At 43.2% G+C, this 22,657-nt stretch overlaps 1 protein-coding gene across 2 annotated transcripts in view; it reads right to left on the reverse strand.

Annotated features, from left to right (window-relative positions):
• Positions 1 to 22,657, reverse strand: part of EDIL3 (EGF like repeats and discoidin domains 3) — a 260,571-nt gene that overhangs the window by 82,940 nt on the left and 154,974 nt on the right. For both annotated transcript variants that reach the window (XM_040986004.1, XM_040986005.1), the window contains one exon: positions 8,121 to 8,302. In XM_040986004.1, the coding sequence (XP_040841938.1) occupies positions 8,121 to 8,302 (182 nt within the window). The remainder of the gene's footprint in view (positions 1 to 8,120; positions 8,303 to 22,657) is intronic.

Consider the following 22,657-nt stretch of genomic DNA (forward strand, 5'->3'; position numbering starts at 1 on the left):
GAAGAATGCTGATGGCACCTGTTCTCCCTTAATTATTCATAGTGTAGTCATGCGATTCCAAAGTAAGACTGCAAAGTGAGCCAAAGGTGTCCCCTGCCCTCAGGCCACCCTCCTGATCGCACAGCTCCCCACCAAGTGCTCAGTTACCCAGCAGGGCAGTGCTGAGCAGGAAGAGATGGCTGACTGGAAGCTGTTCCTCACACACATCCGCTGGCTGGCCTTGGCTGCCGCGTCACAGTTACCCACCTCTCACATGGGGACCATTTCCAGTTCCAGCTTCTCTGCGCAGGTCCAGCTCCTTGCTCACTGTGCTCAGGAGAGCTGGGGAAGAAGTGTGTGTGCCCCAGCCCTAGCATGTGCCCCCCACCCTGGTGAGAAACCCAGACGCAGTTCTTGGCTCCTGTCTACAGCTTGGCCCAGCCCTGGCGTCGCAGTCATATGGGGAGTGAATCAGTGGATGGAGGATATGACCCCGCACACTGCCACAGGGAACTCAGCAGTTGGCAAGTGGGAAAGACCCAGTGAAAACGCTGAATGAATGCATGCATGATTTCTCAGTTTTGTGATTTGGGTTTGGGGGTCTCCTTGGCAAAATGCCCCCCATTTTCCAGAGCAGAGCTGTTCATTGCACTAAATGCATGAACTTTTTTTTTAATACTCAAGCATCGTTCTACTGATGGAGCAAGTTTCTGCATAACCAGAAATGTCTTCTTGTCTTTCACAGTTCATGGACAGCTTTTCAAATCTAGGCTTACGTTGCTAAGAGTGAGGATCCGTGGGCAATTATATTAAAATGTCTTATTTAGCGTTTTGGGGTTGTTGTCATTCTGCAGGGGAGTCACATTTTGGTGTAAGAGCTTCTTTGCACACTGCCATTATGGAAAATCACCGGGTTAGGTCGGGCTCCTGCTAGGAAAACTACGAAAAATTGGCATCTACTGCTTCATATCTTAATGGGGCTAATGGCAGTAATAAACTAAGGCGACCTGAGTTTAATCTAGTTGCTTAATTCTGAGAAAGGAAAATACAGCCCATGTATTAGGAACTCAGAGGAAAAAAATGCTTCAAAGCTACTGAAGCATTAAAAATATAATAGAAGCAAGGAATTTGAGAGCCTATTTGTTGGGAAAAGGAGACTTCCACTCTTTTTTTTAAACTATAGCAAAGAAAGCCGTGTGTACTAACTACACCCATGCAAGGCAGAAAACAGCGACTGTTTTAATTAAATATATCAATTTTGGGGGAAAATTGCAAGCAACAACATTAAAAGGCAATCCTTGGAGAAAATGTAACCGACAGGAGATAAAAATGAATCTTCTGGAAGCCCAAGAGAATGCAGGCACTTACTGAAAACCTCCACAAGGGTGCTCCTGGGTGAGCTGTTGTCTTGGAAACTGGGAAAAGGGGAGATTTATTCTAGGATTCCCTTTGGTTTTTTTCACAAGTAGGTCCTGGGGAGCCCTCGACGCTGGGGTCAGGTGATGCACAAACAGGGAACTGCCTCTAGGGCCTCTAGGAAGACGCATCCCAAGCTCCCCTCCCTGCAAGTGGAAGTCGGCATCCTTCATCCTCAAATGCATCGGGCTCTGCACTGCGTTGGGGACTCGCACTGCCGTGCTCCAGCGGTGACGGCTGAGACCCCAGCAGCAGCCATCGGTGCCACCTAAGTCCAACAGTCTCACGTGTTTTTACATCTTGGCATCTCCTCCCCCTATCCTTGCCATCTGTCTAACCTGTTGAGCCTAATCAGACAGGACCCTGATGTTCTCTGCGCATCCCAGGATCCCTTGTCACTAAGTTCATTCTGTTCCCCTCGGTCTTCAGTAACTTTCTTAATGCCATCCTCAAAGATGCTGGGTATGCTACATTCCTCTTGAATAATTAAAGTACTAATGATTTTTCAATGTTTCGTTATATTCCAAGTTCCACACAAAAGAAATATTTTGTCTTTTAAGACAGAAGACCCAGCTGAGCATTTAAAACATTCACAGCCTGGTCACAAGGGGGTGTAGGAAGCATTATTCTTTAACAGCCCTTGTACTACTTAATTTTGACTTAATTATTGAAGGTCTCATGTCACAGGCAGAATTCCTTCGGAAACAATTGGACACCGTCACCTGGGCAGGGGAGGTTTTAGTGCCATCCATTACTTTAAAATGCTCCAGAGTAAGGTCTCATTTCAAACAGCAAGGTACTGGGCTCTACCAATCGATGTATCCAAGCTGAGTCCCGTTAGCAAGGGAACACAAGCCCGAGGAAGGCTCTCTTACCAGTGAGAGGTCCACCAGAGTGACCGTGGCCACTTTCTCCTCTCACATCTCCCATAACAAAACCCAGTGGGCTGCCTGCTTGTTAGCCACTCCGCGGGGACTCTTCTCAGCCCTGCTAACACAGAAGTTGAGGCTGGGAGCCACTTCAAGAAGCACTTCTGCCTATTTCGATCCAGTCCAAGTTTGAGCATCCATTACTCTGCGTTACAAACAGCTTGTGAAGTGGACACAAATGCATCTCACACAGTTGCATGGTTATGCTATGAAGCCTCATGAAGGTCTGAAACTTCCCACAGCCACAGGCTGAGTCCAGCGCCCTAACACCACCAAACAAGCCCAGGAGAACCAGCCAAGAAGAGGCTCAAGCTGAGGGAGCGGACAGTGGGGAGCTGGTCTCTCTCACCAGCCACTGGGGTTTGACCTTCAACTTTGAAACTTGACACTTTTGCAAATGTAAAATAATTTACTTATTTTCCATGCCTAGACTTCTCCCTCTGAATAATGAATCCAAAATCAGATGATTTAGGGCCACACATGTAAAGCAGCTAAAAGATTTCATATGCTCAAGCCGTCCCCGTTAGGTCCATGAATGCTAAGACTTGTTTCCAACCTAAACACAGGGGGGATATTTAACCTTTTCCACCACGAAGTCTAATGACACTCAGTGTTAAACAAAAACAACTCCACCAGATAGAAACGGTTTCGAATTAATTGCTGCCTCCTGAAAATAAACCATTTATGAATCAGGCCAGGTGGGTTGGTGCTCCGTCACATTTTAACACAAGGAGTTTTTCAGCAAGGCCTGGGGACAGAACAGACTTCTTCAGTGTCTACAGTGGAAATAAGAGATTCCTTCAGGTCAGTCCAAACAGTGATCCCACAGGCTCCCAGAGGATAAACACACGGAGACAACCGGACCTTCAGCTCAGACTCCTGCGTCCCCATGCCTCCCCGCATGCCTGTGGCCTCCCGGGACTGGAGGGCAGGCTGCCAGGGGACCTGCCCTTGCAGAGGGCACGGCGAGGTTCCATCAGTGCTAATGGTTGCTTGAGAGGCAGCCTTCCCCAGAGGCGGGTGGCATAAACAATGCTGATGATCCTTGGTTCTCGGGGGAGCGCTGCTGGGGGTGTTTACAGCGTAGGAGGAAAGTGAGAGCCAGAAGCTGAAAGAAACAGGCATGCAGAGGGCTAGCCCCTTCAGTCCCGAGTGCCAGGCAGCATGATCTGCCGTCCACTGGCTGCCTCACTGGTGACGGCAAGACATAGAAACAGGAAACGTCATCCTGTGAACTAAAACCAGAGGTTCTGAATTACACACACACACACACACACACATATGCATGCATGCATGCATGCATTTTTTCCTGGACAATGATCAGTTGCTATTTTCAATCCATGCATATTCTCAATACATCACTCTTATATGCTACAAAAACAACAGGTTAACATTCACAAAAGGTGGAAAGCAGCTGACCACAAGGCATTTAAAAACCTCAACTCTTGAGGCAGGCACATGGGACAGTAAGCTAATCTTGCACCCTGCGTTGCCATCATCCCTTATGGGCATCAATTTGTATTCTGGCTGCTTTGTTTTCATCCCAGCTCTATACTACAGACCGAGAAAGCAGAGGAGGATAGCCAAAGCCTTGAATCCTTACACGATGTGTGGGAGACCCAGAAGTTCCCAGCTCCTGCCTTTGGGTTAGGTTAGCTTTGGTCGTTGCTTTGGGAGTGAACCGGTGAATGGAAGACCTTGTCTGTCTCTCCTACTTTCTATATAAAATCTGCCTTTATCTGTCTTTTAAATAAATATAAAGAAAGCTTAAAAAAAAACTTAACAACTCTTTTTTTCCCTTCCATTTTATATATCTCAACTCTTGTACATGCAAATTAGAAAAAGTGAGCCGGCCATCCCACTATTTTGTTTACACCCAAAGCAGTTGAACAGAATGGATTAGAAAGACACCTGCACTATCATATTTATAGCAGCATTGTTCACAAAGGCCAGAATCCGGAATCACCCAAGATGTCTGTCATTGGATGGGTAAAGGAACTGTGGGGTATATACATAACAGCATAGGATTCAGTCACACAGAAAGACGGACTCGGCTGGAAGACACACTGATAAACCAGACCCAGAAAGATGGACTCTGCATCTTCTCACTTACATGTGCGAGCTGAAAACTGCAGGAAAAAAAGGATTGTCTGTGGTATTGGGTCCCTGCAAAGGTATGGCTTGCCAACTTTGCTTTACAACTTCGTCAAGTAGTTAAGGGTATTATACTGCTACCGTTTTAATAAACATGTGAGTGCTTTTCACTTAGAGTACAGGGTGAAGCATTTTTCTGTTCACTCTCTCTATACAGCTATTGTCTGTGCTCCTAGTAAACTGGCGTTTTGCTTTCATTTGTTAAACTTCTTAGGCAGTGAAGTATTAAGCCTTTTACTAAGGTGCGTTTCTATAGGATGTTATCTCAAAAAAGAGAGCGAGCATGAGTGAAAGGGTTTAGAGGGAAAGGGGAATGCCATTGTGTTTTCAAAACTGTCTAATCTTGCAAATATTAATTAAAAATTTAAAAAGAGATTTCCTCATGGACAACATGCATAGGAAGAACAATGAAAAGGCTTTTGATAGGAGAGTAGATAAAGAATTATGCACTAAGAGGTCTGTTCACTAGCAGATGTTCAAAGTTGCCTTAACATAATTCCTATTCGTTGTAAGTCTTTCAATTCTGCACTTTGGGTACTTTGTATGTCTTCAGCATGCTTGCCTGGGTGAGAGTCACAAGTTCCAGAAGCCAACAACAGATGAGGCACTTCAAAACATTTATGGAAACTGGGATTAAAAGATAAATTTCTTTCAGTGCAAAACATTTTAAAATCTATGCATACATAGCTTTGCATAATACATATTTTCTGTCAACATTCTGAAGCCCTCTCCCACTGGAATTTTAAAGCAGTTTCATTTTTTTTTAAATAATATGAGAGGAAGAAGATATGTTTATATTCAATATTTTGGGAGTTTTTCCAAACTCATATGGCGTGATTATGATAACAAACTCCTGAAAGGTGCAAGAAGTTAAGCCTTTTTTTTTTTTTTTTGACATTTCAGGAATGTGAATGGGATGGGAAGAGATGAAATCTCTGATATTTGCGGTACTGGGTTTGCTAACCAATCCCTTGGCAAACATGTCACAAATAAAATCCCTTACCCATGCAGTACTGCTTTATAAGAAGTGGTTTGCTGCGATCACAGAGCCCGGGGTTTACAGTGGTCCGTGTGTTCCAAGTGGGCAAGTCATTCCCCGGTACACAGACCCATCACACACATCTGTCTGGGTGCTTGGAGGGTACAATGCCAGAGGGTGGCTCACTGTCCAACAGATGTTGAGAGGGAGCTGGGTATTTGGAGCATCCTCCGTGCCACTGATCGCAGTGTGCCTTCTGTACGGAGACAGACACGGTTGGTGCAAGATTCCCTCTGCTATTAGCCACACACCCACACCTGACCAACACAGTTTTCATTCAAGGAAGTAGACATGCATCAGGCATAATTCCCACTTTCAACTTGCTTCTAGAAAGAGAGGGAAAGGCCAGCAAGGACTACAGAGCACTGTTTTGGTGCTAGAATGGAAACATGTTCTCAGCAGGAGAGAAGGATGTGGCAGGGAAGGAGTGTGGTCATTTCTATCTTTGGATACAAAAGGCCAGGCGTCCAGGAATTACTTCACAAAGAAAGTACTCAGGAGGCTGAACATCAAGTAAGCGAACAGGTGGTCAGTGCAGGGACCATCATGTAGTGACCACGGACAACAGCTGGATGAATGCCAGAAAGAGCAAACATGGTCCGTGGCGCCTTTGAGCACTGAGAGTCGTGGAAGAAAACGGTAGAAAGTGGGAGAAGAGTTTCCCCAAGGAGCTTCGTGCACATTACAGCCCAAATCACAGATTCCAGAGCTCACAGGCCTGGAGATCAAAAACACACCTGCAAGAGCTAAACACACAAGCAGTCTGCGCCTGCACCTGTCCACACGTGGTAAATACCTTTCTAAAAAATAACAAAGTAATTCTGTTTTAGCCCTCCGTGATATGGTGGCAGCTCACTTCTAATAAACAACTTAAACGCAAACAGTCATTTTCCACCTGAGATTAGTTTTGAAAAAAATATTACTGGAAGAAGCAATATATCAATGCCCAGAAATAACTCACTCAAGAGAGGAATTTGGTATAGGCAGATGTGTATCTGTGCATATAGGTTTTTTTTAGAGGGGGTAGGAGGAGACCTAAGCAGTTCCGTGAGAAAGAGGAAGTTGAAAACACGGGTTAGATTCTCTGTCAGTCACGGTGTGTAACTAGGAAGTAACCTGAGAAGGAAAAGCAAAAATCTACCTCTGAAATTCTGAGCTTTTATGAACATCCAGACTCACACTACACAGAATCTGAACACGGAGCAGGTGACTGGCTCCTTTCTTCCTGTGGCATTCCCTATTCCTCTGCTAACAAGAATATTTACGTGCAGGTCTGCTGCCCAGAAACCCGACACACAGCTTGTCGATCCTAATTCTGTTGCAGGGCCACGCCTTCTTAGCTCGTATTTTGTTGAACACGGAGGAGCCACATGTGTATTTGCTTTTGAATGACTGAAGTTTGGTAACAGACGGGCATCTAGCAGGCAGCTGGGACATCAAGGACCTGCCTCCTGACTGCTGCCTTGGCTGACGCCTAGTGCACACACGGAATCACAGGTAACACTGGGGGCGCTGCTGAGCACCCGAGGCAGCGCTCCCTCTCCTGCCGCGCATGTCTTCCCTGTATTAACCTCTCCTGTGCCATGCACTCATCATTAGCTGTACTTCCAACAGACACCCAGATCCTCAAGACCGAGACAATCTTCGTCTTTTCAACGTAACTGGTCAGCGTCCAGTCCTTGGCCACTGTGAAAAGTGCTGCAAAGAACCTGAGAGCTGAGAGGTCCCTGTCACAGTCTGATTCACATCCCGGGACGCTAGCCACAGCCAGCTTGCTGGACCATATGGAAGACCCGTCTCTCTTTGGGGAGAGAAACGCCTAAGCTGTATTCTGTAATGATTGAACTAATTTACATTCTGCCCAGCAGTGTCTAAGGGTTCTCTTTTGTCTTTTTAATACTAGACATTCAAATGGGATGGACATGGTACCTCACTGTGGTTGGGAGTCCCTGTTTCTAACACATCAGTCAGAGCAAGAAATGGAAGGTCTAGGATGCTGAATGGAAGCAGAGAAAGTCAGGAAAACTTTCATCAAGAAAAGCTAAGTTCTTGTTTAACTGCATTTACTCTACTAATCCACTCAATCCAGAACCAACCCTGGCCATCGGGGTGCTGTCAATAATTGCATTCTGAGTGTGCAAATATGAAATGCCAATTTCAATGTTCATTTCGAGACAAAGAAGAAAATTAAATTGAATACTAATTAATGCATGAGTGTCATACTTCTGCAAGATTAGTGGAATATTATAAGTGTATTGAAGCAAAGTACTCAGATGTTTCATTTGAAAGGCTGAATATAAATAAGAGTTAAGTGACAAGAGCTATTAATAGTGAGTGTTCAAGCTTCCCAGAGTCTCTGAAATAGGATTTCACTCCAAGAAATTGATAACTTTTTTTTAAAGAAAATAATTTTTTAAAGAAAATAATTTTTACATAACTAACAAACTAAGTCACTGACATGGACAGCTTGTATCAGAGAAAGTCTCCTGTTTGAAAGACTCCTCCAAAGAACACTCTTAGACTCCCATGAGTCAGCTGGGACTCTGAGCCTCATGATCCCAGCACTGGGGGCCTCCTCCACCTTGTCCCATCCCACTTGGTACCTGAATCCACGGCCACCTGTCGTTTTCTGCAGCCGTCCAGGCGTTTATCAGCCCCTTTTTGTTGAGACGTGCATAGTAGGGGTACCATTTCTGGAGTCCAAACAGGGCTCGGTGAGTGGACGAAGCTGTGATCTGCTGGTTTGATATGATTCCGCCTTCGATTCCCAAAGGGCCTGAGCATTCTGTGAACAGACGAACAAGACAGGTCAGAGGACTAGGAGTGACACACAGGTGGCAAGACAGAGCTGTGAGAGGCGATGGGAAGCGTTCTCTAAGTGGCTGGGATCTGCAGCCCCTGGCCTGTTTTCAGATCCGTGGTCCCTTACGAGGAGTTATTCACCGAATGTTCACGAGGCTCCTGCTCCCTGGGATCCTGAGCAAGCACTTCCCACGTTACAGATCTTTGCTTAATGCGCTGCCATCTTTTTCACTGTGGATCGTTTCTACAAAAGCACAATGCTCTCATCAGGCCTGCCTCTGCTCATTTACAGAGTCTTCAATACAAGAACGATGGACTTGTGACCACTGAGAGACTAAACTGTTGTTATGATGGAAGGGGGAGCGGTGCAGTGGGGGAGGAGCGGGGGGAGGGAGGAAGGGGAAAGCCCTGAGCCTAAGGCACTGTATCATGAAAAATCACAAACCAACCGACCAATGAGGTGATTATTGGAATACTGATATCGTGCATTTCTCTAGAAAAAGAAAAAAAAACATTTCTAGGATAGGATTTTAAATGTTTTCACCATAAAGAAATGTTAAATGTTGCAAAAGATACATATAGTTACACTGACTATAGACACATATACTAAATATTGTGAAATGTCCAAGCCACTGAGGACACTCCATAAAATGAGTGATTTTTTTTTTTACATGTCTGCTGCAAAGATTCTTAATTCAGAATAAGGATTGTGATACGATGCAAAGGAATATCGGATTTTTCTTAATTTCATTACAAATTCATATATTATATCCAACTTCTTATAAAATGGGATTTATAACATAACCATGACAATCCTGTTAAGATACCACAATATTCTATCAGAATTCCTAATATCACAAAAGGACCACATTGTCAGCAGAGGTAACTCAACTTGATCGTATGTGCCACTAACCACGTTTTGGAGTCTAATCACTATTCACAGTGTAGCACTCCCGGTAACTCAGTTTGCACACTGATCTTGAGATGGCAAACATCAAGGGAAGAATTCTGAATTCTAAAATTGGGAGAAATCATGAAATATTTCTTCTTGGTAACCATGTGTTTTTCTCTGTCCCATGCTTAGAGTTACTACCTCTAAACATGTGAGAACCATTTCCACAACAGCTTTAAGACCTTCACACATTCCTTTGTTTATAAGATGAAGTTACGTGGCCAAGCATCACCACAATCAGACTCCAACAGCAAAGATGACATTCACATGGGAAACATTGCGCCTGTACAACTGACAACTTAAAAAATATTTTTGTTGATAGATTCATTCTAGATAACAAGGTCTTTTAAAACACGCATGCAGCACTGTTGAACACACCGGCATGGCACGTGGTACCACCTGGCAGTTCTTCCACGAAGCAGGCATTCACTGCAGCATTACGAGCCACACATGAAATTCTCCTTGTCAATGCACAGAAACACGAGTGTTGGGCCTCTGGATTCTTGTCTTATTTCCTTTTTATTAGGATTTATTTCATTTTTACTTCAAAGGCAGATTTACAGAGAAAGAAGTAGAAACAAAAGAATCTTCCATCTGCTGGTTCATTCCCCAAATCGCTGCAATGGCCAGAGCTGGGCACTCCAAAAGCAGAAGCCAAAAGCTTCTCCTGGGTCTCCCATGGGGCAATAGGAGTCCAAGTCCTTGGGCCATGTTCGTTTGGATTCTCAGGTCATTAGCAGGAAGCTGGATTGGAAGTGGCACAGCCTGGATATAAATTGGGGCTCATTTGGGATGCTGGGGCCACAGGCTATAACTTTACATTCCTATGCCACAGCACTGTCCCCAGTTTTCTGTTTTAAAGCTCCTCATTTCTCCAGATTCTGTGCAAGTACCAGGCGATTTTCACAAAGGCATTCTGTTTGATATCAAGCAGAGCAGGAGCCTGGCTTTTCCAGAATACTATCATTAAAGGCACCTCAAACTCCTGGCCTTGATTTGTGCTACACTGATACGGAAAAAGCACAGCTGGCAGTGCCCTCATTTACTGCACAGCACTCAAGAGCTGGGCAGAGCTGGGCAGAGCTGGAGAGCAGGCCTGGATTAACTAAGTGGCATGACACCCTATGTGGTGACCCTAAACCATTTAGTCCCATACTTTCTAAAGATGTTCTGCTGAACTGGACATCCCCAAGGAAACTGTAATCATTGTGAAACAGTCTAGATCTCAACCCACACTATTCAATCAGAACTTTGTCCAAACCTCCCATTTACAACTTTCCCTCGTTAGCTAGCATTTCAGCAAGCACAGTGTGTTCAAACACTGCGTCACCCTATAATGCAAACACCAATGAATGGTTTGCAAAAATATAATCCTGGGGCTGAAGCTGTGACAGGGTGGGTGAAGCTGCGACCTGCAGTACCACCTTCTTCCACGGGTACTGTTTCAAGTCCCTGACTGCTAGTTCTGGTTCTGATCCTGCTCCCTGCTAACTGCCTGGGAAAGCAGCAGAGGACAGCTGTCCTTCCATGCAGTCATACTGGAAACTTAGAAAATGCTCCAAACTCCTGGCTTCAGACTGGATTAGCTCCAGCTATTGCAGACATTTGTGGAGATGAACCAGCGGATTAAAATCTGTCTCTCCTTTTCTTTCTCTGTAACTCTACCTTTGAAATAAATAAACCTTTAAAAAATATTTGCATAGTTTACCACAAGCTCTAGTCTTTTCATACCCGCAGGCCCATGTATTCCTAAAATGTTGAATTTTCTGGACATGCTGTATTTATACAGAGGGTCTCATGGTATATGAAGTGTATTTACTAAAGGTTGAGCTGTTCCTTGCGGCGAAGTCAAATTTATGAGCACTTCTTTCCAGTATTAAATTTCACTTTTTTGGAACAATTTTTTTTTTACAACACCCATATATAAACTCTGCTACTTGCATATACACTCAAAAAAAAAAAAAAACACAAAAAACAACTCCACCAAAGGAAACATGCCTGTGGCAAGAGTTCTGGAAAGACATACGTTAAGTCTGCGATTTTTCATATTACTCCCTTGTCGTTTAGTGATCCTGGGTTTTTTTTTCTTTCTTTTCCTTTCCTTCTTTTCTTTTCCTTTTTTTCTTGCCTGCCTTCCTTCCCTTCTTCCTTCCTTCCTCTCTTTCTCTTTAAGAGTTATGATGCCACCTAATTTTCCAGTTGTGCAGCAGCAAACAGGAAAAAGGGCTTTTGCCTTCATATCTGTGCCATCCACTAACCCGATATTCTTTTAATGTTAGATAAACCAACGTGGGCAGAACAATTTGAAATGCAAATGATTATACAAGTAAGGTTGTGTGTGTGGCCTTTTGCAATTATTAATAAGATTCTTAGAGATACAGAGTGATACACTTTGCTCCCCCTGTCACTAATGGGGCGGGAGATGTGCAGCAGTAATTAATGAAACAATATTAGGTGAGAACCTTGTATTTTCAAAAGTTCATGTTCATCTTCTCACTTCATCCTCAAAATAACATTTCCTCTTCAAGGAAGGGGAGGTGTTGCACTGATCTCATCAACGAGGAAGCTTGCGAGACAGACATGAAAATTGTAAAATGAGTCTGGACTTCAGAGGAGAAAAATTTACTAATTCTTCAAAGGGGGATCTGAGGTTTCCCTTCTGCTGTGACTTTACGTGGGGCATGCGTGCCTACACACGACTTGGAAGACGGCAGGACAACGGGGAGGAAGGCCTGAGGGTGCCAACAGCTTTCACAAACGGGGAGGCACCTAAAGGACAGATCCAGCACCGCTGTGAGTCACAGCAGGAAACACTGAGCATCTGCACTGCACGTCGCACAGGCACCGGCTCCTTCCATGTTGGCCAAGTTACTGATCCCATTAGGCATTTGCTCACGTACCCGTCGGTCTTTTTATTCATCTCCCCATTCATTTAACTCACTAAAATTGCATCCTTTTTGAAAACCTTGGTATATAAGGGCTTTTTAGTTAAGCCCTTTTAGTTAAGGGCTTTTCCAGACGATGATGTCCTCAGAGGTCTTGTCCCAATGATGAGACAAATTATAAACAAATGCGAGGAGCTCTGGGTTCACTAGACAAAAAGCATCTGGCCTTCCAACTTGGAATTACTTTGTAAAAATAAACAAAAAGGTAAAGAAACTAAAAACTGTAGGCTGCAAGGTAGCATTTGCTTGGCATAATTTTAAAATGAATTTAAAAAAAAAAACTCACAATGTTTCCACCCACATTATTTTAAGGGTCCACGAATACCAAGGCCTTCTTTGCAACTTTTTCCTGTTTTGCTGAGTGATGGGAAGACACATCACCACTTAAAGTCGACAGTAGCACATGGGTCTCTCCATTCAGCAAGCACATACGGCAGGCATAGGTATTCCTGACACTGTCAGTGGTCAGCCCGGCATGGGGGCAAGCAGCAGGTCAACCTAGGCTGACTAGACACACGGCACACAGCATACGCATGTGGCAGCAGCTTCCATCCTTGCAATTTCCTGGCTAGAAGTGTGTCTATGCAACTCTAGAAGCCTGCTTCCTTTGGTCAAGTGTAACAATAATCACCCACTTAACGAGTCCGGCCATCGCACAGAGCTCTTGCGGCCATCATTTGCTCAGCACCTGAACTGTCACAGTGGTCTAGAAGTGTCTTCTGACCTGACACAAAGCTGCTCAGAAGAACACGGCTGCCCAGCTGAGAGATGCTGCACGATGGCCAGGGACAGAGCAGCTGGGCTGGTGGGGCTCAGCCTCGAACTGTTCTTCCCAGGGCAGCTCTGGATAGAAATCCAACAGCTTCAAAGTGAAGTCCTCCTCTCTCTGTGTTACAAACTCACTCTGGGGAGTGTGGCACAGGACCATGCTTGCATTGGATCGCACAGCCATGTTTCAGGATGCCTCACATCTCACTCTGGGGCAGGCGTTTCACATGAGACACAGGACTGAATCTCCTCCCTTCTTTCTGTTCTTCTAAGTTTGCCTTTCAAATAAAAATAAATAAACCTTGAAAAAAATCAACTATCAGTCTGCAATATCTGGCCACAAAAGTATTTTCCACTACTGTCTTTTCCATACCAGAAATCTTAACAGCTGTCCAGGCTAATTGAAAGGGAACAAATCTGCACTTATTTTTTTGTTCCTCATATATTACAAAAATAACTTAAAGGAAAAAATCATGCATTTTGTAGTATTTCTGTTTCTAAGGCTATTAACATTGCAGGCTATATTAAAACCAACCATAGCTTTTTGGAACTACTAATAATGTCCCTTGTTTGAAACAATTAATGTTCTGAATGTAAAGATGCTATCATTCTAAGAATTGAACATACTGAATGGGAGTTAAAATCGGAAGTGCTTTCCTGGTATACCTGAAAACATACAAGCATCAAGTCTCGGAGGGAAAATATTCGGAATGAAAACAACATTAATAGGGCTACCAATTATCAGCCATCTAGCTACTTTGAGAAAATGTATTTGTGCTTTGCCTCACACTGTTATCTGAGGCCAACTATGATATATTATCAGTTTAAACTAATTGTTTGGAATTACAGAAAAGTTGAAGCCATGAGTAAGTGTCAGGCTCATGGAAAACTCTCCATTAATACTTCCCCAAGCTGATTTGTGAGCACACTGGTGCAGAAAGACAGTACTGTTTCAGCAGTAGAGCCCATGAATTCTGGTCCTCAAAGGCCAGAATTCTTGTTGATATAATTCACAGAATTCAATAAGCTTTAATGAGATCATTGTCCTTCCATAATAAGCAGTGTTGCTTTAGGAGAGCAAGAGAGCATTATAGCTCGCCTAAGATGCATGCTGTCAAAACACAAACACGAGTTATTCTCCTTTGCATCGAGGCACGTCGTTGGCAGTTTGTTCTCAGGATTCTGCTTACACAACACAGCTCATCTCTTACCAACACAAAGACGGCAGCATGGCTTTCTGCCTGCTTGGAAGCCTGGGATTCTTCAAAAAGCAGCTCTTCAAAAACCTACCCCTGCCTGTCAAAAAAACATGCATCTGCACAGGAAGGAGCTGGAAAGGAGAATCTTGCCACAGTCACACCCAGGAAGAGCTTCTGCTGCTTCAAGAAACACAAGCTGAGTGATGTCAACATTCAAGCGGCCCTATGCAGAAGACATGTGGCCCTGCTCTCTGGTCATTTCTGTCTTCTAAGGTTTTTTGGGCAGTGCTTAATGGGATAAGCGCTGCATGACACCTCCTCCGACATTCTGTTGTAAGGCAACAGTGCTGGTGTGTCAGACACTCATTTTTCTTTGGGAGACAAATCAGAGTCCAAACAAAAACCAAAGGCAGTATTTGCCATGTAGAAGGTGGATAGTTTGTACCTGAGAGTGGTGTGACTGGGAGTGTGTGGGGCTGGGACAGGAAATGAAACTTTATTGCAAATGAATTTTAAGTCAGCCCTTAAATCACCACCTACGCTCTGCTGTCTTTCCTGTTTCCAAGTTCTATCTTTTGGTGGTATCTCCGGTCCATGGTTGGGACACAATCTTCATAACATCCACTGATTAACCCAACATCCAACCCTAAACACAGAAGCACCAACCAAAGATTTCCATGTGATAGTTAGAGTGGCTTTGCTGGTCTTGCAAGAGGTTAAGCAGCACAACATTCTAAAGAACTGTAAACCACCCAAACAGAGAATGCTTTACCAAATGTACAAGAAGACAATTCTTGGAGGATTTAAGAGAGTAACAATTTTATTACAAACTTATAGCCTCTTTGACAGTGCTCATTCCGTAAAGCTTCCTATCAGATCTGGCGTATAATGTGATAAACATAGACCTGTCTAGAGAAACGGGAAATTTTACTTCTGCTTCTTCTGGGAGTTGGTTGCTATCTAAATTTAAAGAAAACCCTGAGTTATGGGGCATCACGGCTCAATATTTACTTCTTGTGGGACAGTATGCACAAGCAAGAAGGAAAACCTCTAGAATTTGGATCAGGACTACCTGCTGATACACATAATACATTTTAAACAAGTAAAGCTATTTAAGAGTCTTAAAACCTAAACTTCAAATCTCCTACAGCTAAAATAAGTCTGAAACATCAGTTATGTTCAACAAACTATTCACAATGGGATAATCTGCTATTTTTGGGAATATTGCAACAGAATGCATTATTGCTGTGCAGCTCAGTGTAACGATGAAGCAAATAAATTTACTTCTTATAAAGATACATTTAAAAATGAATGATGCAGCAATAAATAATGCCTAAATATTTCTGGGACTTTGGGAAGAAAGCAGTTTCACATTTCTCTCTCTCTTTGGAATTAGAATAAAAGACCAGGTTCTCCAGGAACTTTGGTTACAAATGTTGGATAGCTCACCATCTCCCACCCGCCACCCCAGGTGTGTCTTTTCACAGGATTTACCAGGAAACAGATAAAACCACAAACATCAAATAACATATGGTCCTCGATCCCAAAATGAAGACAGCATAATTGATTTTGATTTCTAAAAAAATCCTATACAACTAAGTGATTAACTTTTCTTAGAAATCATGTTTTTTTCTTGACAAATGTTTCAGAAAATACTAAAACATGGTTTTTCAACTAAAGGACATAGTGGAATAACTCGTTGTTTTAAAAGTAAATAAAAACACCAAAGTAGGGAGGCAAGTTGAACCTTACATTAGTAAGAAAAATATATCCTTAGTTGAAAATGCTTCATTAATCACCAAAATCCTGTTTAACTACAGAAAAACAAAAAAAAAAAGGACTACCTGTGCAAGCTATCAATTACTCAGGCAGGGTTTTTTTGATAATATATACTCGATATCAATACAACTTAGCTAAATCAAAATTGCAACGACAGAAAGGAGATAGAAACACTCCTTGTTTCCTGCTTGTGGATCTAACACTACACTACTTCACCAGATAATACAACATGTGGATGTGGGCCGTAACTAACGTGGCAACTCCTTACAGCGTAATGGTCACCTGTGATGCGTGCAGGGCACCTTATCAACATCGGACAGTTTGCTATTACACCAGCTCCACTGCAATCTGTTATGGGTGTGGAGGCAGAATGCTGGGAGACCCGGCCTGGGGCCTGCTGTGGACTGGATGTGGTGGCTGTGAATTATCCCAGGAGAGGAGTTTGTGCATGTGTGGGCTGGAGGACCCCTAAGGAAGTACATCACACACAAGGAATGCCTTCTGGATGACTTCCATGTACAGGGAGACTGCATTTACAGGTAAACAAAGGGGCTAAGATTGGCTGGTTTGGAGGTGGGGAGGACGGGAGACATGACTGGGTCAGACCAGGACATATGCCTATGTGAGACCCCTGGGCTGGGCTAGCCAGCATTGATCATAGCCCACTGGTACATAAGGTACAGGCAGATGGCCTGTCCAGCAGGTCTAGACCACAGCATGTGCCAGTGAGTGTTGGGGCGAGGGTGGGCCATGACACAAGAGACCTGGGTCTGAGGGCAGATTCCAAGGGGGCATTCATGGGCTCATCCTTGTGGGACTGCAACACTTGCTAGTTGGTGTGAGAGCTGGGGGTGGTGATGACTGAGCTGAATCACATTCCACTTCCTGGGTCTCAAATCTTACACCACCTACCACTTAGCAGCCATATGGCCTTAGTGGAATTTGCTTCACTCTTCCAGTTCTTTATTAATCCAGTTTCTGAATTTTGCTGCACAGTAGGATAAAAAAAATGCCAATGCTAGCCCAATATATTTGCCAATCAAACAACAGTATCTCTAGGTTGGAGTCAGATAACTGCATCTTGTAAAGATCCGGGTGAGGCCACTGTGAGCCAAGCCTGAGCACTGCGGGGTGGGGGACTACACCACAGGGAGAATAGTGCCCAACCTACGTGCTTGTGCCGTAGGCTGGAGAAAACATGTGACGAAGGCATTGTCAGGTAGCCCACAGCCTAGGAAGCACCGGTTTAGCTCTGACATGGGAGTAGGATACAAAGCTAAGGAATAAACATTCATGTATGGGGTTGATTCATCTACACAGTGACTGCCTAGAGACCCAAGCCTTCGCCATGAGCCTACAGCTCAGACAAGTTTGAAGAGCATTTGTTTTTCGTTAAAGGGGTGGAAAAAGCACAGCAGCTGCTCCCATTTCTCATGCAAAATGTCCTTCTAGCAAAACTACCAACACACATATTAGCACAATTATTAATCATGCACAGTCGCTGAAAACCATTCAAACTATCATGTCGTTTGGCGTCTCCTTAATACTCATTCATTATCAGATATTTCTGTCACAGAAGCATTCAAATTGTCAGATAAAACTCCCTGCCTGGGGGAAATATAAACCATGGCTTCTTGTAATGAATGAAAATAAAATGATTCCCCATAGCAAGTACTGCCAGACTCTTTGGAAATAAAAAGACTAATTAAATAATCTCCTTTTAAAAGATGCCTGTGTCTGGCAGGTACTTTTGTCATTGTGGCAAAAAATGGGGATCTCTTATTTAAAAAATTTTTTTTCTCATGATCATACGTTTATAAGCCAGGTAGGATTATTTTTCACTTTGCATTTCCCATAAACATGGATAATTAATAACATGAATTATTAACTTAAATGTAATTCTTATATGTTTAAGCTTCTATCACTTTGTTAGGCTTGAAGTGAAATATTAATAAAAAGGAAAATTGCTTGAGCTGGTAATGCAAGCAGCCTTATAGACAATTTACTCGGTTAGCCAGCTCCTGAAATTTCAAAAACTGTATGTGCTGTGATATTCTGGGGAGTTGAGGAACTGTGACCAGAATGCAAAACAGTAGCTCTGTTTTAGTTATATGCTGTTTAAAGGCATACAACCAGTAATATAATGGTTTTTTCATTTTTTCCCTCTGTTCAAGTTCAGTTTTAACTTTAATTCAATGTATCCAGTTGTCTGTTCATTGCACATAAATAGTGATGGCCCATTTTCTTTTGTTACATCAATTAAAACAAGGAAGGCCACTTGCTATCTCAAATTCCCAGCAAACTCAGATCTTAGCTGCCTAACTGCCTGAGTATGTTGATTGTCAATTTCCCCTTGTAAATATCTGACAGATGTTACAGAGACAAGGACATTAAATACACCAAAGGGATCATGTCTCTTTATGAGAAACTTCAGTCCTGAAAAGGCATTTGGCCAAGCAAACATGACACAAAGACATGCTCCAGGAAGAATGAGGCCACCCCAAAGGGTCAAGGCCATGTGAGAGGACTTAGATGGTATGTTGCATGAGCTAATTTGATTCTGTTTTGAGCAGCGAGTCAAAACATGAGCTTCCATGTAGACACACACCCACATACAACTTCTCTAGCCAGAAAAAAGGTGTTTGATACTAAGTCACTCAAAACAAATGAAATGCCATCGGTTTTCCAAATGCAGACTCACAGATGAGATTTCCCTTGGTAAGTGACCTGGAGACACTTGGCAGAAATTATCTGATGGCTAATGGGATGTCAGAAAACAATTTTTCTCCCTATTAAACTGACAAATTCTATTGAATGGGATTTTATGTATTCCTTTGCAACACCTGCATGCTAATCATGTTGTCGTTGCTGTGTTTTGTTTTTACTCTGGGGTGAAGCATGCAGCATGCAGGTTTAGAATCAGCTAGGTGCCTTGGTTGGAGTTCCAGCTAAGCCACCAGTTCCAGCGTCCAGCTAATGTGCATCCTGTGACGTAGTGGGTAGTGATGAGTCCAGAAGCTGGGCCATCTCACACCAACCATCCTGACAGAGTTCCTGCTTCCCACTTCAGCCTGGCTCAGTCCCGAGCACTCTGGGCATCTGGGCAGTGAACCTGCCAGTGGGTACTTGCTCTTTTTTATCCCCTGTCTTTTGCTTGCTGTCTCTCTGCTTCACAACTAAATGTTTTTAAATGTAAAACAAACAAAAAACCAGTTTTTAAAGATCATTTTAACACATGCAATTCCACCTATTTTAGAGGTTCCACAGGTTTCAATACATTGAGTGATGTGTATATAAAGGAAAACACATCTATTTCCTTCAATATTTAGCACTGCTTTAAAGTAAAAAAAATTCAAATTCCTATATTCTAGTCTTTTTCTTTTTAGAAAAAAATAAGTTTTATTTATTTGAAATGCAGAGTTACATAGACACAGAAAGAGACAGAGATCTTCCATCTGGTGGCTCACTCTCCCATGACAACAACAGCCAGAGGTGGCCCGGGCCGGGCCAAAGCTGGGAGCCAGGAAATTTGTCCAAGTCTCCCATGTGGTTGGTAGAGGCCCAAGTCAGGGCCGGCATGCTGCTTTCCCCAAGCGCATTACATTGGAAGTGGAACAAGTGGGACTTGAACCAGGAGATGGGATGTTGAGGCCATAGGTGGTAGCTTAACGTACTACACCACAATGCCAACCTCTGATTTTGTTCTGATACAGAAATACACATTATTATCTATCTTCATACTTCTGAGCAACAGAGCGCCAGACCTTCTTGTCCCTGTCTAATGGTATCTTCTCAGCCACTGATCAATCTTTCCCAGCCACCCTTTGTCCCATGTCCCCTGAGTCTCTAGGAATTGCTCTTTTTTTAAACAACTGCAATTTCTGGGTTCAGAGCAAACGGCACAAGACCGGTCAATAGCTTTGAGGGAGCTTTGTGCAATGTTTTTGCATAATGAATGAGTTCACCAAAGCTCCTCCTACAAAATCTACCTGACTGGGCCCTGCGCGGTGGCGCAAGTGGTTAAAGGTCCTCGCCTTGCACGCCCGGGATCCCATATGGGTGCCGGTTCTAATCCCGGCAGCTCCGCTTCCCTTCCAGCTCCCTGCCTCTGGCCTGGGAAAGCAGTCGAGGATGGCCCAAAGCTTTGGGAACCTGCACCCGTGTGGGAGACCTGGAAGAGGCTCCTGGCTTCGGATCGGCATAGTTGCGCTCACTTGGGGAGTGAATCATCGGACGGAAGATCTTCCTCTCTGTCTCTCCTCTCTGTATATCCGCCTTTCCAATGAAAAAATAATAAAAATAAATCTTTAAAAAAAAATCTACCTGACTAGTCAAAATGTTAAATGTGTATAAAAAGCAAGTCATTTTCAATGCTAGAGAGAAGAGTCAAGACTGGATATGTAGGCTTTCTTCTCGGGCACACTTAGACACGGGCTGCTGCTTGTGAATTCCAGGAAATCTTTCCAAGCACATGTGTTAAGTACATCTACTTTACTATTTGTTCATTAAAAAGGCCACCTCTAGTGAATACTATTATAACTGAGAAGTAGCATGACATTTGGCAGTGTCATTCCAACAGACATGAAAGCAGAGTGAAAGGCTCGGGAGAGGCACAGGTGGTACACTGGCCTTCAATGTTTTCTCATCAATACAGGTTCTTAACAGTCGCCTTTTCACACAGGCAGACAGAATGGGTCTCTTTGGAGTGATATCCCAAATGTCTTAGTATTAAGGCTCAGGTGTTAATGTATTTTGACATGCGTCTTCATATCTAGCATAATGTTATTGCTACAGATATGGTCCAAAAACCACACAGGGTTGGGTAAACACTTGTTTCCTCTTGTTTTATTCCAGTCTTAATGCCCAGGGGTTTCTGCAAACTTTATTGTCTTAAGGGAAAGAAGGACAAGTCACTGAGGGAATCCTATGGGCTTGGGCTGAAGCCACGGCTTAGAGTAACTCTAGGGATGAGAGAATTCTGGTAATTAAAAGAACAACTAGTTCAGCAGTACTGCTAATTACATGTTTAGGGAGTCACCTGATGCTTTGAAACCTACACCGTCACCACACTACAGGTGAACAACTCCGGCCCTGGGCGGACCAAGTGGTCAGCATCACTTTATGCACGGAGAGCTGATTCGGGGCAGTGGCACCTGCTGTTAATCTATATACCAGCTGATGTGGGCAGTAGGAACCTGTCGGTTAACATGTGTCCCAGCTGTATTATTCCTTATCCATTATTCTGTGGGATGAGCCCACAGAAAACCAAATAACTAGCATGAATACAAACTTCTCCACAGACAATTCATTTCTTGAAACAACCGGAAAGGTCCTGCTGAAAGGTGGACTTCCATGGTTCAGAGCCTTTCATCAACCTGACTGAGCTCACAGATTCTTGGCAGTGACACTTTATAACACATAAAACAAAATGCCAAGAAATGCAAGGAACAGGTCAAAAATTTTAAAATACACAATGAACTAACATATGGACTTACCTTTTCACATATTTAACAGAGGTAGTGGTCTATACTGCAAACTCACATTCATGAGAAATGCAAATGAGTTTTCTAGATATTTGCAATAAAAATCTGAATTGAAAATATCTGCTTTTTCTTCCAATTTGACAGCAATTGGCACCACTAATACTATGATTAGCTTTACATATATTTGCAATTCATAAAAATTCTAAATTTTACACAGCCATGTACAAAGAAAATGATTTTTTTTTTCTTCCAAAGGATGCTGACAGCTCTATGCCCACTGCTTGAGCATTCTATACTCAGAGCGGACAGGCAGGCACTCCAGTGGATGAGTGCTTCATGAAGCTGACGCACAAGTGGACTTAGAAGTTTACTGTGGTACAAAAAGAATTTAGCTTCTGGTGTAGCTTTGTCCATTCTTACAGCTCGCATTTCCATCAAGTTTTTAAAAAACGTTTAGAACCTGTATTAATCCTTGTAGGAGAGTTAAAGTGAAAACCATGAACATGGGTGGAATCCAAGAATAATTCTACTGGAAAATGAAATGGCGTTATTAAGTTACTGCTGCGTGGCTACACAAGGCAGTATTTGGACACCAAATAGTCATATTATGGATACTTAAAACACTGTGTGTCTGCTCATTGGGACAGCAGAAAATATAAAGTAGATTTTATTTTGAACCAACTACCACAAATAACTCTGGGCTTCTCAAAGCTAAAAACTGCAGTTTCAATTTCTTGGCATTTTGTAGCTAGATAATAGTTCTGTGTATTTATGGGCTTCCTTATATAACTATAATTCTATCCATTTTTTCTTGTCAGTAGAGTTTATTTTCTGTCCCTGCCCCTGTTTTTCCTTGAGTTTTAGTATTGGATTTAACAGACTTCGCCCTAGCTCTACTTCTTTTTATAGAACCATATTCCTCAAGTTCAATTTATTTTTAAGTTGGCTACTTTATGTGTCCATTCCCTGCAGAACTCTAAAAAGAATGTGTATTATTGATCAGATAAAGCAATTAGGATAACTTTTGTAAAATGTCTTAGGTCTTTGGTCCCCTGAATGGGCCTTTGGGGTTTAACACATGCTGCAAATGGAGCACACCACCGCCTGGGAGGAGCGCACACCACCTGGGAGGGGCAGCCCACCTCCTTTTCTCCTCACCTTGGCACCTGCTCAACTGCGAGAGCTCTTGCCATCTACCACCCACCACAGCTA

Source organism: Ochotona curzoniae, unplaced genomic scaffold (genome assembly GCF_017591425.1).
Source record: "Ochotona curzoniae isolate NIBS_2020 unplaced genomic scaffold, NIBS_Ocur_1.0 contig_4501, whole genome shotgun sequence".
Lineage (NCBI taxonomy): Eukaryota > Metazoa > Chordata > Mammalia > Lagomorpha > Ochotonidae > Ochotona > Ochotona curzoniae.